Source organism: Calidris pugnax, unplaced genomic scaffold (assembly GCF_001431845.1).
Source record: "Calidris pugnax isolate Ruff unplaced genomic scaffold, ASM143184v1 scaffold81, whole genome shotgun sequence".
NCBI classification, from domain to species: domain Eukaryota; kingdom Metazoa; phylum Chordata; class Aves; order Charadriiformes; family Scolopacidae; genus Calidris; species Calidris pugnax.
Genome location: NW_015090880.1, coordinates 1,682,387 through 1,702,593, shown reverse-complemented (window position 1 = coordinate 1,702,593; position 20,207 = coordinate 1,682,387). Strand labels below are relative to the sequence as shown.

At 43.5% G+C, this 20,207-nt stretch overlaps 1 protein-coding gene across 1 annotated transcript in view; it reads left to right on the top strand.

The window, feature by feature from the left end:
- Positions 1–16,900, top strand: part of EDEM1 (ER degradation enhancer, mannosidase alpha-like 1) — a 17,156-nt gene extending 256 nt beyond the window's left edge. Inside the window, exons 2-12 of the mRNA XM_014946629.1 lie at positions 27–153; positions 3,433–3,536; positions 4,370–4,541; positions 5,771–5,954; positions 6,457–6,631; positions 7,152–7,272; positions 10,649–10,819; positions 11,423–11,496; positions 12,140–12,236; positions 12,945–13,130; positions 13,994–16,900. Coding sequence (XP_014802115.1) covers positions 27–153; positions 3,433–3,536; positions 4,370–4,541; positions 5,771–5,954; positions 6,457–6,631; positions 7,152–7,272; positions 10,649–10,819; positions 11,423–11,496; positions 12,140–12,236; positions 12,945–13,130; positions 13,994–14,083 — 1,501 coding nt within the window. The 3' untranslated portion in view covers positions 14,084–16,900. The remainder of the gene's footprint in view (positions 1–26; positions 154–3,432; positions 3,537–4,369; positions 4,542–5,770; positions 5,955–6,456; positions 6,632–7,151; positions 7,273–10,648; positions 10,820–11,422; positions 11,497–12,139; positions 12,237–12,944; positions 13,131–13,993) is intronic.
- Positions 16,901–20,207: the final 3,307 nt, after the last annotated feature.

Below are 20,207 nucleotides of genomic sequence, written 5' to 3'. Positions count from 1 at the left end.
GCTGAGGGGAATGGCGGGGGGGGGGGGGGGAAGCCAGGCCCGGTGGCGGCGGGGCCTGACGCTCAGCTCTTCTCTTCCAGCACCAACCTCAACATCAACGACGTCCTGGGAAACTACTCGCTGACGCTGATCGATGCGCTGGACACCCTGGCGGTGAGTCCTGGGGGGGGGGAAGGTGGAGGGGCACCCCCAGTGCCGGGCCTGGCCCTGAGGAGCTCGGCACCCCTCAGCTGGGCTTCGCTTCTTCCTCTGAGGAAGACTTTGGCCCGTCCGGCTGCCATGTCTGCGCTTGGCGGTACCGGGGGGCTGGGGATTTGCGATGTCGCCCCAGATTGGATCAGGAGGGAAGCTCGAGGAGGTTCCTGTCGGCAGCTGGAACGAACAAACTGGGTTTTGTGGATTAGGTTAAAGATACATTAACGTAGCGAGGATGTGAGGGGTCTGAAACTGAACACAGAGGCTGCACCTCGAGCGTTGTGTCCAGTTTTGGGCCTCTCAGAAAAAGAAGGACATTAAGGGGCCTGGAGTGTGTCCAGGGAAGGGCGACGGAGCTGGTGAGGGGTCTGGAGAACTTCTGAGGGATCTGGGAGTGTTCAGCCTGGAGAAAAGGAGGCTGAGGGGAGACCTTCTGGCTCTCTCCAACCCCCTGAAAGGAGGGGGTAGCCAGGGTGGGTCGGTCTCTTCTCCCAAGGAACAGGCCATGGGACAAGAGGAAATGGCCTCAAGTTGCTCTGGGGTGGGAGGCTGGGCATTAAGATGGATATTAGGAAAGATTTCTTCACTGAGAGGGTTGTCAAACATTAGAAGACGCTGCCAAGGGCAGTGGTGGAGTCACCATCCTTGGAGGGATTTAGAAGCTGGGCAGACGTGGTGCTGAGGGACACGGGTTAGGGGTGGGTTTGGCTGTGCTGGGTTAACGGTTGGACTCGATCTTGAGGGCTTTTTCCAACCAAAATGATTATGATTCTATTCTATGTTTCTTTTGCCAAAGAGTAACTCTCTGCTAACTAAACTCTGAAGGCAGCCCCTTAGCAGGATATGGACATTAATGTCTGAAAGGCCGAAGTCAGTTGGATGTGAGGGTTTGAGAGACGAGAAACCCCAGATACTGTTGAATGTGTGTGGGTCTGGCTTGCTCTGTTCTGCTAATCCAGCTGTTAGCAGTGAAACACACGCCTGGTGCTATGCACCGGGGGGTTTATTCCCAACCCCAGTGTGGGAAACGGGGAGTCAAAGCTCCCTCTGGGGAACAGAGCTTTGTTTGGAAGGGCTGTGAAATGAAACTGCAGGTCTTGGTTGTGGGATTGAGGTGGGAGCATGGTCCTGAGCTGTTACCTTGACAGCGGGCATTGTGCTGGAACGGATTCTGAAGGAAGGAGTTAAAGGGGAAAATGAGGCTATTGGAGCTGAAGAGAGGGCTGCTTGGTAGAGAAACTCGGTGAGAAGTTGAAGGAAGACAGCAAAAGAGAGTTTCAAAGTGGATGGAGTTACTCCGTGGCATTTTCCAAGGACCTGCCGTGGGACCAGTGCTGTGTAGTTTTTGCATGTTAATGTTGTTAATGCAAAAAGTGCTGATGGTTCATGCAGAGCTGCTGATGGCGATGGAGATTAATTCTTACTGTGAAGAGCAGATGAGCTGACATGGTGAGGAAGCGATTAAAATGGTAATGAACTTCAGCAGTGTTGAAGTAAAAGGTGTAACAGTTTGTAAGCTGGAGGTTATTAAATCTTTCCCTTCTGAGGAGGTGGAGCTAACGGCTGGGTCACAAGCTAGCAGTGTGTTACTTGTGCAGGGGAGGATAAGTGGACGTGGGGATATATCAGCAGGGATTTTCAGAAGAGACAGAGGAAATCTCAAAGATCTTCCTCAGGGCTCAGGTGAGATCTCTTGGGATACTGCCACCACTCTGGTGTTTAGGAAGGGGGGATTTGAACTGGGATGTGCACATGTTGCTGAGAGATACGTCAGGAAGAGATTTGTCTTAGTCAAGATGACTGGGAGAGCTCCACTTGTTTTGCTTGGCAGAGAGAGCTGGACTGACACATACATCTGTATGAGGAGTGGTGAAAGGAAGGAGGGGAAAAAGCTGTAAAGCTGCCTCTCACCTGCAAAGATAGACCATTATGTGCATTTCTGATAAAATTTGAAGATAATGTGAGAAGAAACTGAGTTTTATGTTAGCACCAGGAGTATGGTATCATGGAGAAGAGCCCCTTGAACTCCTTGTGTGTATTTAGAAACCCTTGTAAGTTTCACGGTCTCACCTTTGCAGCCAGGGCAGGTTCTTGGCCTTCTGAAGTGGATACTTGGTGAGTTTCTCTCTTCTCGTGGAGAAGGTGGTATGTGCAAGGACCGTATGTGTGCTTCAGGTTATGAAATCCTTCCTCTGCTGCGGTGGAGTTGCAGCTCTGCGGGGAGACGGTTGCAACCGAACGTGGCAGCAACGAACAGAACTGAAAGGAGGAAGTGAGGAAAAAGTTGGTTTCTGTTAAAGAAACAGCAGTTTCTTTACATCACCAGCTGTGATGTAAACACACACCATCTGTGCTCTGATGGTGGCATGGCCCGACAGTTCCCTTCCTGTCCTCAGAGTCCTATCCGTACCTTGTACAGCAGTACATAACTTTTTCTCAAATATAAAACTTCTGGTTCCTAGAGTCTCTTGTGTTTCAGAAGCTTCTGTGTGGTGAAGGCCTGGTTTGCTCTTCGTCCTCTCAGATCTGTGTGAATGCTTTCCCACTGGGTCTGGGTATTGGAGAGAGCAGACAAACTGATGCATGGTGTTTTGATGGTTAAAGAGCTGGGTTTCCAGCCTCATCATGAGCTTATGCAAGTGGGAACCTGTGTGTTCCTTCCGAGTTTCTGCTTCCTTGAAGCTGGGGCTGAATGTCTGTCTGGGTGTAGTGGAAATCAGCTGTTGGGGTGTACCTATAGAAAACTGGCCCAACAAAACTCCTGGGCATGGAGTGCAGTGTCAAGTCAAGAACTCAAAAGGTTGTACTCCCCTGGTCAAATTAATGTCAAATCAGACTTCATTGTTCTGCAAATTGTGTTACCTTTTCAGCTAAACTTATCCAGTTGATAAGCAGTTAAAACACTCTGTGGGGTGGTTCTTAAGAGTTTTTAGACTCATGTTGTAAGAGATCAACCACAAGGCTGATGCTGGGAGTGGAAGAATACGTGAGGGGATAGGTTAGTATAATGGCCAAAAATGTGTCTTTGTGGGTTTCCTTGTTTTAAGGAAATGTGCTTTTACATGTCAGTAGGATTGGTAACTTTTTGGAAAGTCTTTTTAGTAAGAGCTTGAAATACTCTCTTCTGTATCTCATTAATGTGACTGTTGGTCTAAAATGTGAACTCACCATTCTCTTCCCCACCCTTCTTCTGAAGCAACAATTAGACAAAACAGTCTTTGTTTTTTATGTAAAAAGGTAATGGGAAACTCCTCAGAATTCCAGAAAGCAGTGAAGTTGGTGATTGACACGGTTTCATTTGATAAAGACTCAACGGTCCAAGTTTTTGAGGCAACAATCAGGTACGTCCCTCTGAGTTTCTGCCTTTAAAATAGCAATAAGGTTAACGACTTGGTATTCATATATGAGAGAGTCACAGTGAAATCATTAATAAGGATACTTTTGGTAGGCTTTATTCCATGACTGTTCCTTGAGTAAGTTGGTTTTTAACCGTTTATGAAAATATTCTATGCTTTCATAATTGAAACACTTTTAATGAAGCACACGTGGCATGAAGCAGTGATACAGGGGGGTCTCAGCAGTGTGTGGTTTGCAGACTGCTGCTTTTTTGTTCTTCTTGCAGCAGAGACTCGGATCTGAGCACAGCAAACAGCTCTGCTGACAGGCTTTCCCTTTTCTGGTTTTCTTCCATGGACCTTCTGCTTGCTTTCACTTTCCTTTTAGATGAGAAAACAGGCCTGTCTGTAGTGGAGATGAGTCTAAGATACAGTCTGATTTTAAATGGCTTCATTTTCTGCATATCTTAAACACTTTATTCAATTGCTGCTCAACTTGACTAGTCTTTCTTTTTTCTGAATGCTGAGTTCACGTAACAACCTTACTGCCATTTGCAGGGGTGAGGAGGTCTGCCTTCATAAATAGACTTAGTAAATGGTGAGGAGATACTGAGTTAGGTAAATTTTGCAGAATTGGATGTTGGGATTACTGTGGGTGACAAGCAACGTGGCTTCTAGATGTTTTTGCTACCGGTGGGGAAATAAGCAGATTTTTCTGTAGTGCATATAAGGTGCACAAAGTAATATTTCTGTTCAACATCACACTCATAAGGGTTTAGCTGAAGAGCTAGGTTCAGAGCAGATTTTAAAACTGAAGATCTTTTCTTTTTTCCCTGCAGGGTTTTGGGAAGCCTTCTTTCTGCCCACATCATAATTACAGACACCAAACAGCCTTTTGGTGATATGACCATTAAGGATTATGACAATGAGCTGCTGCACATGGCTCATGACCTGGCAGTGAGGCTGCTTCCAGCCTTTGAGAACACCAAAACTGGAATTCCATATCCCCGGGTAAGTGAGCACACCGACACGGGGGGCAGATAATCTAAAAGTAGTAATTTGTCTGTCCTGCAACTTGAATTCTGTGCCCTGTGTGTGCCTTTATATGTGCACTTGGGGTATTGAACCTGCTCTAAACTATGTTAAAAAGGTGTGGGGAGCAAAGTGTGCCAAGTTATGGTGACATGATACATAAACTGCTCCTTATGTTTAATAAATATTTTCTTTAGCCTGTTTTTTCAGGAGGTATATGTTGTTCCCTTCGGGTCAGTAGTCATTTGTTTGGCTGGAACGTGCCCTGCCCTGCACTTTCTTCCTATATATCATGGAGCAACAAACAGTGCTGTCATTAAGAAGGTTAAAAAGAAACACTGTAAAGGCAAATAGCCTAGGAAAGTGACTTGGTACTGTGATAAAATGAAACTCATTTGTCATACTGGGATCAGAATTCGTAACTTTCTCAAATGCTGCTCAGTGAGTACTCAGGAATACTGTGATATTCTTGAATACCGCGTCCCCTCGTTTTAAACAGATGCAATTTTCAAGGAGAAGGATGTTAGTTTTAGTGGAACAACTCTAAACTCTAAAAGTAATTAGCACTTGCCTGACTACTTCTAATTTTTGGGGACAGCAGCTCTGCTTTTCCTTCAGACCTGTCTGGCTGCAGAGACATGATCTTTCACTTCTGTTTGGAGTAGCTGAGGGTGGTGTGACTTCCCCACGGAACAGAACACCCAGGGGAACTTGAGGAGTGTTCACTGAGGAAACTCTTGGTTTCAAGAGCACTAAGCAAGGGGGAGCAGTGCTTGCATCACCCTTGAAAGATCAGCAGAAATGATGAAAAAGTGGACTGAAATTTGGAAGGATTAACAAGTACAAGACCAGGTTGGACAGGGCTTTGAGCAACCTGCTCTGGTGGGAGGTGTCCCTGCCCAGGGCAGGGAGGTGGAAGTGGATGATCTTTAAGGTCCCTTCCAACCCAAACTATTCTATGATTCTATGAGTAACTAAATTAGGATGATGTTATAAAATTGGAAGATTAATTTCAGGGATACTTCAGGAAGGCTTTTTGACCAAGCAGTGATACACTGCCTTTCTAACTACGTGCACGTTGCACACTACATATTGCAAACATTAATACAAAAGCTTTATAATGAACATTATACTGCAGGTGAGAGCAGGGGTGTGTGGGATGTACCTGCTTGCGTGCTGTGAACTCTCTCTCTCTACTTGCTTCCCAGGTGAATCTGAAGAAGGGGGTACCTCCAGACAGCAATAATGAAACTTGTACTGCAGGAGCTGGTTCCTTGCTGGTGGAGTTTGGCATCCTCAGCAGGCTGCTTGGTGATTCCACCTTCGAGTGGGTGGCCAGGAGAGCCGTCAAAGCCCTCTGGAGCCTCCGGAACAACAACACCGGACTGCTGGGTAATCTCTTCCCAGGTGATGCTGTGTTGACTGGCTCCCTGGTTTAACCCCTCTCACTCTGCTGTAGCCAAATGCCATCGTGCTACAGGTTTCTGTTGTGTACCATGGACTTTTGTCACTGATAAACTGAAGTCATGCTCTTCCTGTGTACTCCTGGCTTGTGCTGACCAAATGACACTTTGTAATTTTGTAAGAAAAATGGAGTATCTGAAAGACTTCTTTAGGGCTCAAGTTTCCAAAGACAAATTTTTCATGAAACTGGGAAATGAAACTAAAGTTCTTGCATTTGTATCCCCATTAACATAATTTAGATTGACAGATAACTAAAGTACTTACAATAACTGTGCGTGTGTGCTCATGTACTGTAACACTTTATTTGGCTAGTAATCTTTGGTCATTCCTCTTTAAGACTTTTTGAAGATGTAGTTTTTCTAACTTCTGGTTCTTATTTTTCTTGATGTGCTTTGCAACTTTAGACTAAACTTTTTGTCTGTTCTGAAAGGAAATGTTGTGAATATTCAGACTGGCCATTGGGTTGGAAAGCAGAGTGGCCTGGGAGCAGGGTCGGATTCGTTCTACGAATACCTGCTGAAATCTTACATCCTCTTTGGAGAAAAGGAAGACTTGGAGATGTTCAATGATGCTTATCGGAACATTCAGAACCACTTAAGAAGAGGGTATGTTATTTGATACTTGAGTTATTTGAGTACTCCAGCAAGATAAAAGAGATTGTATAGTGTTTTGTGTCACGGTCGAGAAAATATGTTTTCTCTTTTTTTTTTTTTCTTTAAAAACCAAAATCTTACTTCCGTGGTAGTCACCATGGCAATAAATTTTAATGTTCCTTTCTCTCCTTAGTCAACTGAACAGCATTGTTGCTGCAAAGAAACTAAACTGGCTGTAGAACTGAAAAGGAAATGTATTAAATTGGTTAGTTTAGTACTTTTTAAGGCCTGATCTTACCTGGCATGACTTCTTGGTCGAGATTCTATGACATCACTTAAGGATATGATGTGCATGCCTTGGTGAATTAATTTTTCTGAGAAGCCTGACTGACATTTTGGTTCTTTTCAAAATGGCTTTGTTACACAAATCCATGGCTCATTCTCTTTGCTGGTGGCAGAGGTGTGAAATGAAACGTGCAGTGTGTTCTTCTAAAATAGTGAATACTTACACGTGCTTATTGTTACTTGGCAGTCGAGAAGCTTGCAATGAAGGGGAGGGTGACCCTCCTCTGTACGTGAATGTGAACATGCTGACAGGACAGCTGATGAACACGTGGATTGACTCTTTGCAAGCCTTTTTTCCTGGGCTACAGGTAAACTTTCATTCTGCTACAGACTGAATGACACAGTAGAGGGGTGTCAGAGAGGCTCGTTCCAATCCTGGGCTGTGAATGAGTCTGAGCTGACTTGGTACTGTGATAAAATGAAACTCATTTGTCATACTGGGATCAGAATTCGTAACTTTCTCAAATGCTGCTCAGTGAGTACTCAGGAATACTGTGATATTCTTGAATACCGCGTCCCCTCGTTTTAAACAGATGCAATTTTCAAGGAGAAGGATGTTAGTTTTAGTGGAACAACTCTAAACTCTAAAAGTAATTAGCACTTGCCTGACTACTTCTAATTTTTGGGGACAGCAGCTCTGCTTTTCCTTCAGACCTGTCTGGCTGCAGAGACATGATCTTTCACTTCTGTTTGGAGTAGCTGAGGGTGGTGTAACTTCCCCACGGAACAGAACACCGAGGGGAACTTGAGGAGTATTCACTGAGGAAACTCTTGGTTTCAAGAGCACTAAGCAAGGGGGAGCAGTGCTTGCATCACCCTTGAAAGACCCTCGTTTTAAACAGATGCAATTTTCAAGGAGAAGGATGTTAGTTTTAGTGGAACAACTCTAAACTCTAAAAGTAATTAGCACTTGCCTGACTACTTCTAATTTTTGGGGACAGCAGCTCTGCTTTTCCTTCAGACCTGTCTGGCTGCAGAGACATGATCTTTCACTTCTGTTTGGAGTAGCTGAGGGTGGTGTAACTTCCCCACGGAACAGAACACCGAGGGGAACTTGAGGAGTATTCACTGAGGAAACTCTTGGTTTCAAGAGCACTAAGCAAGGGGGAGCAGTGCTTGCATCACCCTTGAAAGATCAGCAGAAATGATGAAAAAGTGGACTGAAATTTGGAAGGATTAACAAGTACAAGACCAGGTTGGACAGGGCTTTGAGCAACCTGCTCTGGTGGGAGGTGTCCCTGCCCAGGGCAGGGAGGTGGAAGTGGATGATCTTTAAGGTCCCTTCCAACCCAAACTATTCTATGATTCTATGAGTAACTAAATTAGGATGATGTTATAAAATTGGAAGATTAATTTCAGGGATACTTCAGGAAGGCTTTTTGACCAAGCAGTGATACACTGCCTTTCTAACTACGTGCACGTTGCACACTACATATTGCAAACATTAATACAAAAGCTTTATAATGAACATTATACTGCAGGTGAGAGCAGGGGTGTGTGGGATGTACCTGCTTGCGTGCTGTGAATTCTCTCTCTCTACTTGCTTCCCAGGTGAATCTGAAGAAGGGGGTACCTCCAGACAGCAATAATGAAACTTGTACTGCAGGAGCTGGTTCCTTGCTGGTGGAGTTTGGCATCCTCAGCAGGCTGCTTGGTGATTCCACCTTCGAGTGGGTGGCCAGGAGAGCCGTCAAAGCCCTCTGGAGCCTCCGGAACAACAACACCGGACTGCTGGGTAATCTCTTCCCAGGTGATGCTGTGTTGACTGGCTCCCTGGTTTAACCCCTCTCACTCTGCTGTAGCCAAATGCCATCGTGCTACAGGTTTCTGTTGTGTACCATGGACTTTTGTCACTGATAAACTGAAGTCATGCTCTTCCTGTGTACTCCTGGCTTGTGCTGACCAAATGACACTTTGTAATTTTGTAAGAAAAATGGAGTATCTGAAAGACTTCTTTAGGGCTCAAGTTTCCAAAGACAAATTTTTCATGAAACTGGGAAATGAAACTAAAGTTCTTGCATTTGTATCCCCATTAACATAATTTAGATTGACAGATAACTAAAGTACTTACAATAACTGTGCGTGTGTGCTCATGTACTGTAACACTTTATTTGGCTAGTAATCTTTGGTCATTCCTCTTTAAGACTTTTTGAAGATGTAGTTTTTCTAACTTCTGGTTCTTATTTTTCTTGATGTGCTTTGCAACTTTAGACTAAACTTTTTGTCTGTTCTGAAAGGAAATGTTGTGAATATTCAGACTGGCCATTGGGTTGGAAAGCAGAGTGGCCTGGGAGCAGGGTCGGATTCGTTCTACGAATACCTGCTGAAATCTTACATCCTCTTTGGAGAAAAGGAAGACTTGGAGATGTTCAATGATGCTTATCGGAACATTCAGAACCACTTAAGAAGAGGGTATGTTATTTGATACTTGAGTTATTTGAGTACTCCAGCAAGATAAAAGAGATTGTATAGTGTTTTGTGTCACGGTCGAGAAAATATGTTTTCTCTTTTTTTTTTTTTCTTTAAAAACCAAAATCTTACTTCCGTGGTAGTCACCATGGCAATAAATTTTAATGTTCCTTTCTCTCCTTAGTCAACTGAACAGCATTGTTGCTGCAAAGAAACTAAACTGGCTGTAGAACTGAAAAGGAAATGTATTAAATTGGTTAGTTTAGTACTTTTTAAGGCCTGATCTTACCTGGCATGACTTCTTGGTCGAGATTCTATGACATCACTTAAGGATATGATGTGCATGCCTTGGTGAATTAATTTTTTCGGAGAAGCCTGACTGACACTTTGGTTCTTCAAAAGGAAATGTATTAAATTGGTTAGTTTAGTACTTTTTAAGGCCTGATCTTACCTGGCATGACTTCTTGGTCGAGATTCTATGACATCACTTAAGGATATGATGTGCATGCCTTGGTGAATTAATTTTTCTGAGAAGCCTGACTGACATTTTGGTTCTTTTCAAAATGGCTTTGTTACACAAATCCATGGCTCATTCTCTTTGCTGGTGGCAGAGGTGTGAAATGAAACGTGCAGTGTGTTCTTCTAAAATAGTGAATACTTACACGTGCTTATTGTTACTTGGCAGTCGAGAAGCTTGCAATGAAGGGGAGGGTGACCCTCCTCTGTACGTGAATGTGAACATGCTGACAGGACAGCTGATGAACACGTGGATTGACTCTTTGCAAGCCTTTTTTCCTGGGCTACAGGTAAACTTTCATTCTGCTACAGACTGAATGACACAGTAGAGGGGTGTCAGAGAGGCTCGTTCCAATCCTGGGCTGTGAATGAGTCTGAGCATCTCTTTTGAGATGAGCTTCAAACCGTGAGTTCACATCTGGCTGCTCTGATAGGAGAGTCTTTGGGCAGTTCAGCTTCTCCATCAGCGTAATGATATTGGAAGGCCTGGCCTGCTCTCTGCTAGATTTGACTTACTTTTAGTTTTTTCTCCTTTAACCTCACCATTTGTATACCATGCTGTGAAGGTGAGCTCTGCTGAAGCTTTTAGTGTGAAGAAATTAATACATCAGCTTTTCTGGGGGGGTGGGTGGATTATATTTTTGTCTCCCCTTATGAGGGGAGTGTTTTATTACGTGGCATGCTCTGATACAGAGCTGGAAGCAATTTTCTGGCTTGCAGTATTTCACGGGCGTGTTTACAGCTGTTGTTATGCCATAGGTGTTGATAGGAGATGTGGAAGATGCTATTTGTCTCCATGCTTTTTATTATGCCATATGGAAACGATACGGAGCTCTCCCAGAAAGATACAACTGGCAATTGCAAGCGCCCGATGTTCCCTTTTATCCGCTGAGGCCAGAGTTAGTGGAATCCACATATCTTCTTTATCAGGTACTTGACTTTTCTGAGCTTACAGCTCATATTTTGGCAAAAAACGGTTCCGTTCAGAAAGTCATTTTTCCTACCCTCTGAGCTGCTAAAATGTGGTGCCTCTGGATCTGCCTCTTCTTATACAGAGGTCTCTGTTTGGGCACTGCATTGTAATGCAATGTAGTTGCTGTGTTGTTTGCTTAAAAAAAATAGCCCTTTTTATAAGACAGACAAAAGTGAGACTAAACAACCTTTTCAAAAAATAGCTGGCACATTTTTACAAGGTAGAGACTTCTTAATAGAAATTGCTGAAGTAAATGTAATAGCTTTCTTTGCTATATTGTCTGGGCACAGTCTCCATCTGGCAGAAGATACAGTAAATGAAAATAACTTCCTGGCTGCAAGAAAGCTATCAAAGAGTTTGAATTTACTACAAGTTTTATTAGGATTTGCACTAAAGCAAATGTGAGAGGCTTGCACAGAGTAATCTAAGTGATGTTCCTATAAAGATCAGTTTACTGTAGTACACAAGAATCTGGTGCTGCTTAGGCCTTTGTTCTAAGTGTTATTTTTACGAGATTTCAAAATCGCTGACTCTAACTCTTGTCTGTCTTCCTTATTTAGGCCACAAAGAACCCATTTTACCTTCATGTGGGAATGGATATTCTGCAGAGTTTGGAAAAATATACAAAAGCAAAGTCAGTTTTCAGTCTTCTTTGTCTTCTCTCACTGCTGTGTACATGTACTTTATTCTATAAATATTATATAGAATCCAATCTATCAAATGTAGGTAAACCAGAAAGCCACAAGTGATGATTTATTTATTGAGCAATTACTTCTTTCTCATCTGAAAACGAAATTACAGTCCAGTGATAGCTTCATGCCTTCAGAATTTTATAGCTACTTTTCAAAATGCATTGTTGATGATCAGTTGCTAAAAACTGGTAAAATTAGTAGTGTGGTTTTTTTTTTCCTGTGGAACCTGCAAGGATATTTCTGGTCTCATGGTGTTTAAGTAAGTTGGAGGGATGGCCTCTGAGATTGATCAGCAACAGCATCTGCTTTCATCTGAAGGCAGTAGAAGTGAATCCTGACTGTAATGCTGAGTATCTGAACTTCTTGCATTACTCAGAGAGAAGACTGAATTTTTATTCAACTGTTGGCATTGACCACAGGGTCGATGATTCCAGTCTCATCAGAATGCCAGAAACCAGGAATAGGTGCTTGAGACTTGTTTCATTTTAGCTTCACCCCAGGGGGCTGAAGTGCAGGAGTATCCAGGGAGCGCTTCAAGATCAGAATGTGGGGGAACTAAGCCCAAACTAATCTTACCTCTTGCAGGTGTGGCTACGCCACCTTACACCACGTCGTGGAGAAGACAAAAGAAGATCGAATGGAGAGCTTTTTCCTTAGTGAAACGTGTAAATATTTGTACCTGGTATGTACATGTTCTTCATTTCAGATAAACTCTCTTGGCATGCACTGTGCGCAAACGCGGCACGACGAGGAGGCAGGATGCTGTTAATTAGAAACTATGCTGTGCTTGAGGGAAGAGAGGGATTTAGGTATCGGAGAATGTGCTGCTTTTCTTTCTTTGACTCTTCCCTGATCATGGAGGTTTGGGAAGCTGCTGGCTGGAGAGCTGGCAGCTCTTTTTGGGGGGAACTGGAAAGGAGAGGAAGCGAGGCTGAGGCTACTGCTCAGCTCTGAGCTAAATTACTGCTTGTAGCCATTTTGCCTGCCTTGCAGCAGCCTCCAATTTCTCCCCATCAGGCTTTGGCACTCACAGGAGAAAGCATTTGAGCCAATGCTGCTTAAGCTACTGTTCTCAATCTCCTCTAGAGTAGAAAAACAAATAAATCTGTGGCTGAATGGAAACAGCGGATGCCAGGCTAGAAATGCAGGGCAGTTTATGTTGTGTGAGAAGTTTTGCTTTTGCTCTTCTCCTTTAACTGTTAAAATAAATCACTTGGATTAAAACTATTTATTTCCATTTGCCTTAGTAGTAGTTACCCATTTAGCACTAAAAAGTGTGCTTTTTGCAGGATCCTCTAAATGCATGAGTGCGTGTGTTTTAACTTACTGCTGATGGCACGTGAAGATTATTGCACACATACTATAGCTCTCTCTCCCATCTCTTCTTTAGTTGTTTGATGAAGAGAATCCACTGCATAAATCTGGAAATAAGTATATGTTTACTACTGAGGGACATATTGTGTCTGTGGACGAACGTTTCCGTAACTCGCTGTGGCAAGACATCCTCCCTGGAGAAGAGGACAGCGCAGAAAAAATTAAACCAAATGAGTTCAAGGCTGTCAACTTCAGTTCTAACGTAAGGAATATGAGTGGGCCTGGTTCTGTGCTGGAGAAGGGATGTGTGTGGAACTGGGTTAGGCAGTAGAAGAGCCATTTGGAAGTGTTGCTTTAGGGTTCTGCAGTGTTGCCTTTATAAATGTCAAATATCTGAGAACCTCCCTTGTGAAAAACACTTTCAGTAGCAGAGTGAATGGGTGAGGGTAAGGGGAGAGTGATTACATTGAAGGTGTCCCCTTTTAGTTATTTTGCAGCAATTAGTTTGTTCTTTGTTAATCTATTTCCAATTCTTTTTTTCCCCTTCCCCTTTTCTTTGCCCTTAAAATCTTCCAATGTTGCTGTGATGGGGAAAGAGAAATGCAGAGCTTCATTTAAAAAGACCTTTTTTTTCCCCTCAGAATGGTTTTGAGGCCTGTAAAGGTGACCTTTCTTACCCAGGCACCCAAAGAGTACAGAGCTATGGATCCAGTGCCTGTCACCAACTGAAACAGATACGTGGTTAATAGAGAACAATTTTTTAAAATCTCTACTAGTAGGTTGTAGCGTGGTTTCTTTCCTCCTCCCCCAAGTCCTGCAGAAAAAAAAAAGAGCATTATTTTAAAAAAAAACATTCACAGTTGTCATAGTGAAGGCAGCCTCAGTTGAATAACAAGCTGCAGTAGTTTGGCGTGTGTTTGGAAGGAAACACTTGCTGTTCATTTCTGGGCTTTGTGCTGCGGTTTGCACAGAGCGAGGGAGGGCTGGGACCAAAAGCCCTGTTGGGTACAATTTTCTGTACTTGGCAGCAAACTTCTGGTTAGTGATGCCTGCTGGGTTGCAGAGGGAACGGGGTCACCTCTTTTCCTATCGGAGTCCTTACAAATATTCTCCTTTTGTTGACAGTGTAACAGAGTTCCTGACGAGAGGAGGTACCTACTGCCCTTGAAGAGTAACTACATGAGGCAGATCGATCGGATGGTGGGCTTGATCTGAACAGTTCTTCCCAGTCACTTCTACCAGGAGGAGCCTGTCACCATTCCTTCCCTCTTCAGCTACACCCCTGCTGACCCCGCTGGGTCACTTGGGCACCCCCCGTGCCTCTTCGTTGTCAACCCTGGACGTGAAGGGAGACCAAGTTCTCTTAGGAGTTCTGTCTTCTGAACTGTGGTAACTCCAAGTGCCACCTGAATAGAGATTTGTTGTTTTAAGACTTCCTCTGAAAAATGTTGTTGCAAATGAAGGCTGAATATACTTTGGGGAAAAAAAAAAAAGAAAGAAAGAAAAGAAAATTGGCACGTGCCACTTAGCTACCTCTTTGTAGCTGTATTACAAATGTCCCTTTAGAAAAGGGTCTAGTATTTAATTTGAAATTATCTTGGGTTTGGGGAAGGAATGGGAAAGTGCAATTTCTTACACCAAGTTTAATCATTCTGACTAGCAATACACAACCTTAAGAACTACTCAGGTAGGAACCCACTGGTAGTGGGTTTTGCTGAAACAAAACCGCTGTAGCTAGAATAGTAGCTTCTTATATGATCAGGAGTTATCTTTTCAAGATACCAGTATAATCACCCCATCCCTCACATGTGTAGAACTGCATGGTCGCAAGCACCTGTGGCTACAGAAACCAGTGATAAATCAGGTGCCTTTTTTTGTAAAGGAGTGGGGGGAGGGAAGGGGAAATTGCGAAGCCACTCAGCTGTCTGAGCAGATGACTTGATGTAGCTTTAGCTGAGCAGAAGTTCCAAAAGTTTCATTGTTTCTCATGTATTAAGTGCCTTTTCAGGAGAGATGCTGCTAAGAACTGGTGTAACAGTACATGAAGAACAAACTATTTCACATTCCTGACAGCGTTAATATATTAGTGCCTTATGTTTTCTTCACTAGCAGGAAAAACTGAGCTTGCTTGGGAAGGTGGATAAAGTATTTCTGATTAGCTGGTCACAAAATACAGTGGATCCCCAAGTAACTGAAAAAGTAATATACATAGGAGATGACATTTTCCTTTTTTTAAAAAAAAAAAAACAACCAATACTGGAAGGATATCAACTGCTGTGCCCATGCCAAAAAATGCTTGGGATGTCAGCTTCCCTCTGCCACCAGCTGGGTATGTGCCATCATGGCAGGGGGAGGGCTCTGGCATCCGTGCTGAGTGTACTGTACCTGGAAACTGTGCCTTTTGCTTCCAAAAATGGTGAAAAAATGCTGTTGCTTCATCCCGCCATCTTTAGATAAAGCTCAGATATGTTTGAGGAACTAACTGTCTGGCAATGTTCAGGAGGAAAGCAGTTAAATTCAGGCAGGGCTTTTGGGGGATGAAAACAGAGGCCAAATCAACTCATTCTAAATATAACATTATTTTTTTAGTGGCTCCCCATTGCTTCCATGCTTTTTACTTTTGACTACAATTGAAATAGTTGAATGTTACTCTCGAATTAATTACTTTTAAATTAAGGCTTAAATATAAGGGCAAACTTGATCTGCTGTATTTTCACCTTCTTATAACAACATCGGTTTTCTTAAACCACGTGTTGCAACACAAAACATTTCTAATAACTATGAAGTTAGTGCTGAAGAGGTTGTTTGAATCTTTTAGTGTACAGTTGCATCTCAGGGACTTCACTGTAGAATCTTCTCTTCCATGATAGTTGTATCATGTATTCAGGCACAAAAATAATAAGAATAATCCTGTCTTCTTAGTCTTATTGTGTATATTTTAAAGGGGGGAGGATTGGGGAAATATATTAAGATTTCCCAAAACATTGCAATAGAGTCGGTTGCCTTGATATTTGAGGCAGCTGGCGCTTCCCATCCCTGTAGAATTTGCTTTGCAAACCTATTGCTGGGATGTCTTAGATGCCTATTTCCAAGCAAACCATAAAATCAAGGTGTTATGACCCAGAGAGTTATGGGGAGAGGTTCAAGGTGTAGCTTTTTAATCAGTAAGTGTTGCCTGGGCCGTGCAGGTGTGCTTCGGTCCGTAAACACGGAGAGAAGCGCAGGAGGATGGGTGAATGCAAACAAAAATACACCTTACAGTTACCTCTCAGTGTTCTGTGCCTTCTGAAGCGCCCGAACCCTGCTCACGGGTATGTGTTATGCACAGAAATCTGTTTCAGAGTTTTCTTCAGAGAATTATATATGACTATAACGAAGTTGCACAGCTCTGCCCAGTGTGGTTTTTCTCTCTCATGTGTCGTCTGGAACTGGGAGAGGTGGCTGTAGATCAGGAACAGCATGGGCAGGTCTGGCAGCCTTTCAGCCCCCAGTGATTTGGGTCGTTAATTCCAGTGCCAAATAGTCCATGGTCAGCTCCTCGTTAGAAACTGCATCCCAGTGTGTGTTGCCAAGGTGATCCCACAGCTTTCCATAGGAACGGGTTTTGTCTACGAGGAAACCGGTGCTGAAGTCGTGGTAAAAGGCTTTTGTATTCTTTAAGGAGCCAATTTTTTCTTCCTCTTTGTTTTAGAAATTGCTTTGAATAACGTTTTGACTCTGTAATGACAGGGCACGTGTTATGCACTAAAATTAAAACTTTTGTATAAAAGTCGATGATATCAAAATGAAATTGATAGCGCTGCTGGAATAACGTGCTGAAACAGACTTTTGTATTTCTTGGTATAATGTGCAATATCAAATATTTCCTAATTAAAAATGCAATGTATGCTTAATTGTTGTTCTTCCATGAAGTATTTAATTGGGGATGGGAAACTTTTAAGAAGACCAAATGCTCTTTCATGAACTGTCCTGAACTCTCAAAACTGAGCTTAAATTTTACAAATCTGCATTAAAAAACAGTGTATTTGACCACTTTTAAGTGTGTTTTTCTTGTTGTGTAGTTCTCGTAAGGCCATCATGAAGCTTGCAGGGGATCTCCCAAGCGCAGGGCAAAGATGAATTTGTGTATTTCTGATGTTTCCCATTACACCAGGCAGGGAAACTGCAGTTGAGGGAGACCTGGGAGCAGGGGTGAGTAAGGAAAAATATATCCAAAATCTGCGTATGAGCAGATTTGTGGCTTTTATTCAAATTGCGCCTGATTTGGCCCATCCAAAGAGCTCAAGGCCTCTCTCTTCAGTAGCAGAAGTCCCCGATCAGTTCTCCAGTTCTGGACACCCACAAGGTGTAACTGAGGTGAGCAAGAAATAGCTTTTATTTTCCCTGGGGGAAGTGAGACTTCTCAGCCATATCACACAAAATAATTAATGGTTTGGAGAAGGGATTACTGTCTGGTGGGAGCTTTCTTGCCACCTTCATCTGCCTTGGGTACTAGACATGAGATGCCTTCTTACATACGCTGGATTTTCATCTAGTTAGAGCAAGGGATGGCTCCTTAGTGCAGGGGTAAAAGCCCAACACCCCACCTCCAAAACAAAAGAGCTGCTTTCTTTTCCCCAAATCCCTCTCTTCCTTTTTTCTGTGTAATGACTGGAGGAGCAGCCTGTGCTGAAACTGGTTTGATGTGGAATGAAGACATGAAGTGTGGTGGCACTGAGTAATCCCTGCTGCTGCTCCCAAATGCCACTTTCTCCAGGCTGGTCCGTGAGGAACCTGGTTCAGGTGGGAATTCTGCACTGAGAGCCTTCCTGGGCTCGTGGTCTGTGGAGAGCTGTGCCCTGGGAATCACTCCTGCTGTGTTTAAAAAACAGGAAAGTAGAAACAAACTCTCTGGCCATGGCTTTGATTTTTATTTTTTTTTTCCCCCTCTTATTTTCTTTTCTCCTGGATTTGTTTTCTCTGATGGACGTTATCTTTCCTGTTGGTTTCTGGTTTGTAGTCCTGATCCAAAGGCCGTTGAAGCTGACAGGGCACTTTCTGTTTGTCTTGATCACACTCCAAGTCACAAGGAAATACCTATTGAACACGAGTGGCTGGATTTTTTTAATGCTTTTAAAGTTCCTCTGAAGTTTTGGGTGGTATTTTTTTTGCCCATCTAATGCTACTTTTTCTGGGCTCAGGCTTCTAAATCTCAATTCTGAAGTAAGCGTGAGTGGGCTGAAATCTTGGTTTTTGGGGAAAGAACCCGAGCTCTGGTGTTTTCCCTGTGGTTGCACATTTACTAGTGGTGTTGCTGCCCTCGGCTGCTGTTTGCTGCCTTTCTTGATCTTGGCTGCCCTCCTGATCTGCTGCTGAGAAGTTGGTTGCTCGGGGTGTGACAGCTCTGGAGTGGGACCGAGGGTTTGGACTGCGGTTGCTTTGAACTCCACCTTTAAGAAAATACCTCAGAAAAGCCCCTTTTCCCGTTCTCTGTTTTCTGGCAGATCTGAGTACGGCCAGATGGTGTGTGATAAAAGATCTAAAGTCAGTCCTAAAATGTGCGTGAGAACTTGTTTTTTTTGTTTTATTTTAGGGTGGAATGCGTCGGGCTGACCTGGTGGCGTGGCTGAAAAAGGGGTGACTTCTGGTGGCTGTGGAGGAAGGTCTTTGCCTTGGGCTCCCAGGCGTTTGGTGGCAACGCTGTAGATCTGATCTGCTTCCACCAGAGACCACTCTTGTGCCGCTGTTGGAGAGTTTCTGTCTGTCGTGTGGCAGCCAGACAGCCCGAGGATCCTGGGGGTGAAGGGTTGGAAGATGCTGTTCCCTGGCTTTGTGGAGTGATGCTGCTGCTTTGGGGGGACTCTGGAGGAAAGTTGAGTGTGAAAAGCAAAGGTGGTGTGCTGCCAGGAGCCCGTCCCTCACTGGGCTTCTCCCCACGGGCATGGAAAAACCATCTCCTCTGCTTCCTAGAGACCTTTACCTTTGTCCTTCCTTGAAACTTCTTTTAGAGAGAAATTCTATTTCACCCATCGCCACTGGTGCTGTTTATTCACCTAAAAGAGATCAGCGAGCACTCGCTGAAAGCTGCTTTGTACTACTTTTCCCTTGTTTGTCCCCTGCTTACCTTATGCTGCTGAGAAGGCCACTTGCTTGCACAAATTATATTGAAAAGCATCTTTTTTTTTTTTTTCCTCCCGCAAAGATAATGCAATTTCTCTTGCTTTTATATTTTGCCTGGCTATAGCAGGGGACAGCCTGGGAGAGCTGCTCCGGCCTCGTTAGCACAACGTGGCAATTTGGCCATGAGAGTTGGTTGTTTTCATTTTCCAGGAGGAGATGGCAGGTTTGATTCTTAAAATAGTAACTCTAAGATGTTCTGTAAAGTCTCTTTTTTTTTAAATTTTATTTAGGCAGTGTTAATAAGGCTGGAAAAGGTGAAAAGGTACTTCCAGCCCGTAACTGGTGAAGATGCACCGACCTCCTGTGAGCTGGGCAAGTCAGAGATGGGAATGCTACTGATGGCACTGGGTGATGGACCTGGGGTAGGAGCTGCCGCGGTGACTGGGTGAACTGGGAGAAGCTGGGACCAGCCACGCTCTGTGCTGCTTGATCAGGTGTGGATTTACCAGTTTGGGGAAGGAGCTACAGAAGGTTTAGACCTTCCTCCCTCCCTGTCCATCTCTCTTCCCACCCGGAGAGGCAGCTCTGTGCCTCAATGTGAGTGTTCATCAAGTGGATACTTGAATTCAAATTATTTCACCTGCCCTTTCAAATGAAAAATACATGTAAAGCGTACATGTATGTACGGGAGGAGCACTCAGTGTGGCTGGGAAAGACCTCTCCTGCCCCTGGGGACAGGGATCCCTGATGTCTCCCTTGGCCAACCTCTCCTTGGAGGACGTTGTACATTTTTAGAGGCAGAGCACAATGTGCAGCAGCATTTGCACACTCAAAACATGAAAAAAAAAAAAAAACAGATTAGAGAAATGTTAAAAAATATTCAATTTTACTTTATTAATATTTTTGAATAATTGAAATTACTTGCTCTGTAAGGCCCAGAGGCTTTCAAAATAATGGCAATATGCATACTATTAATTTTTGATAATGTTCATTGGGTGTAATAAGTAATTCTTAACATTAATAGCTCTTGAAAAGTACCATGAATCGATTATCTTCATATATAATGGCAGTGCTTGCAATCTGGCATTGTATGGTTTTGTCAAGGAGCTGCATTTCCTTAACTTTGGATGAAAGACAAAACTCTGTTTTGAAAAAATACTGCTTTTTCCTCTTTTACAGAGGAGATCGATTTTTAAAGCAGCCTTCAGGAGGAAAAATTAACTCCAAATGGATTTTTTAA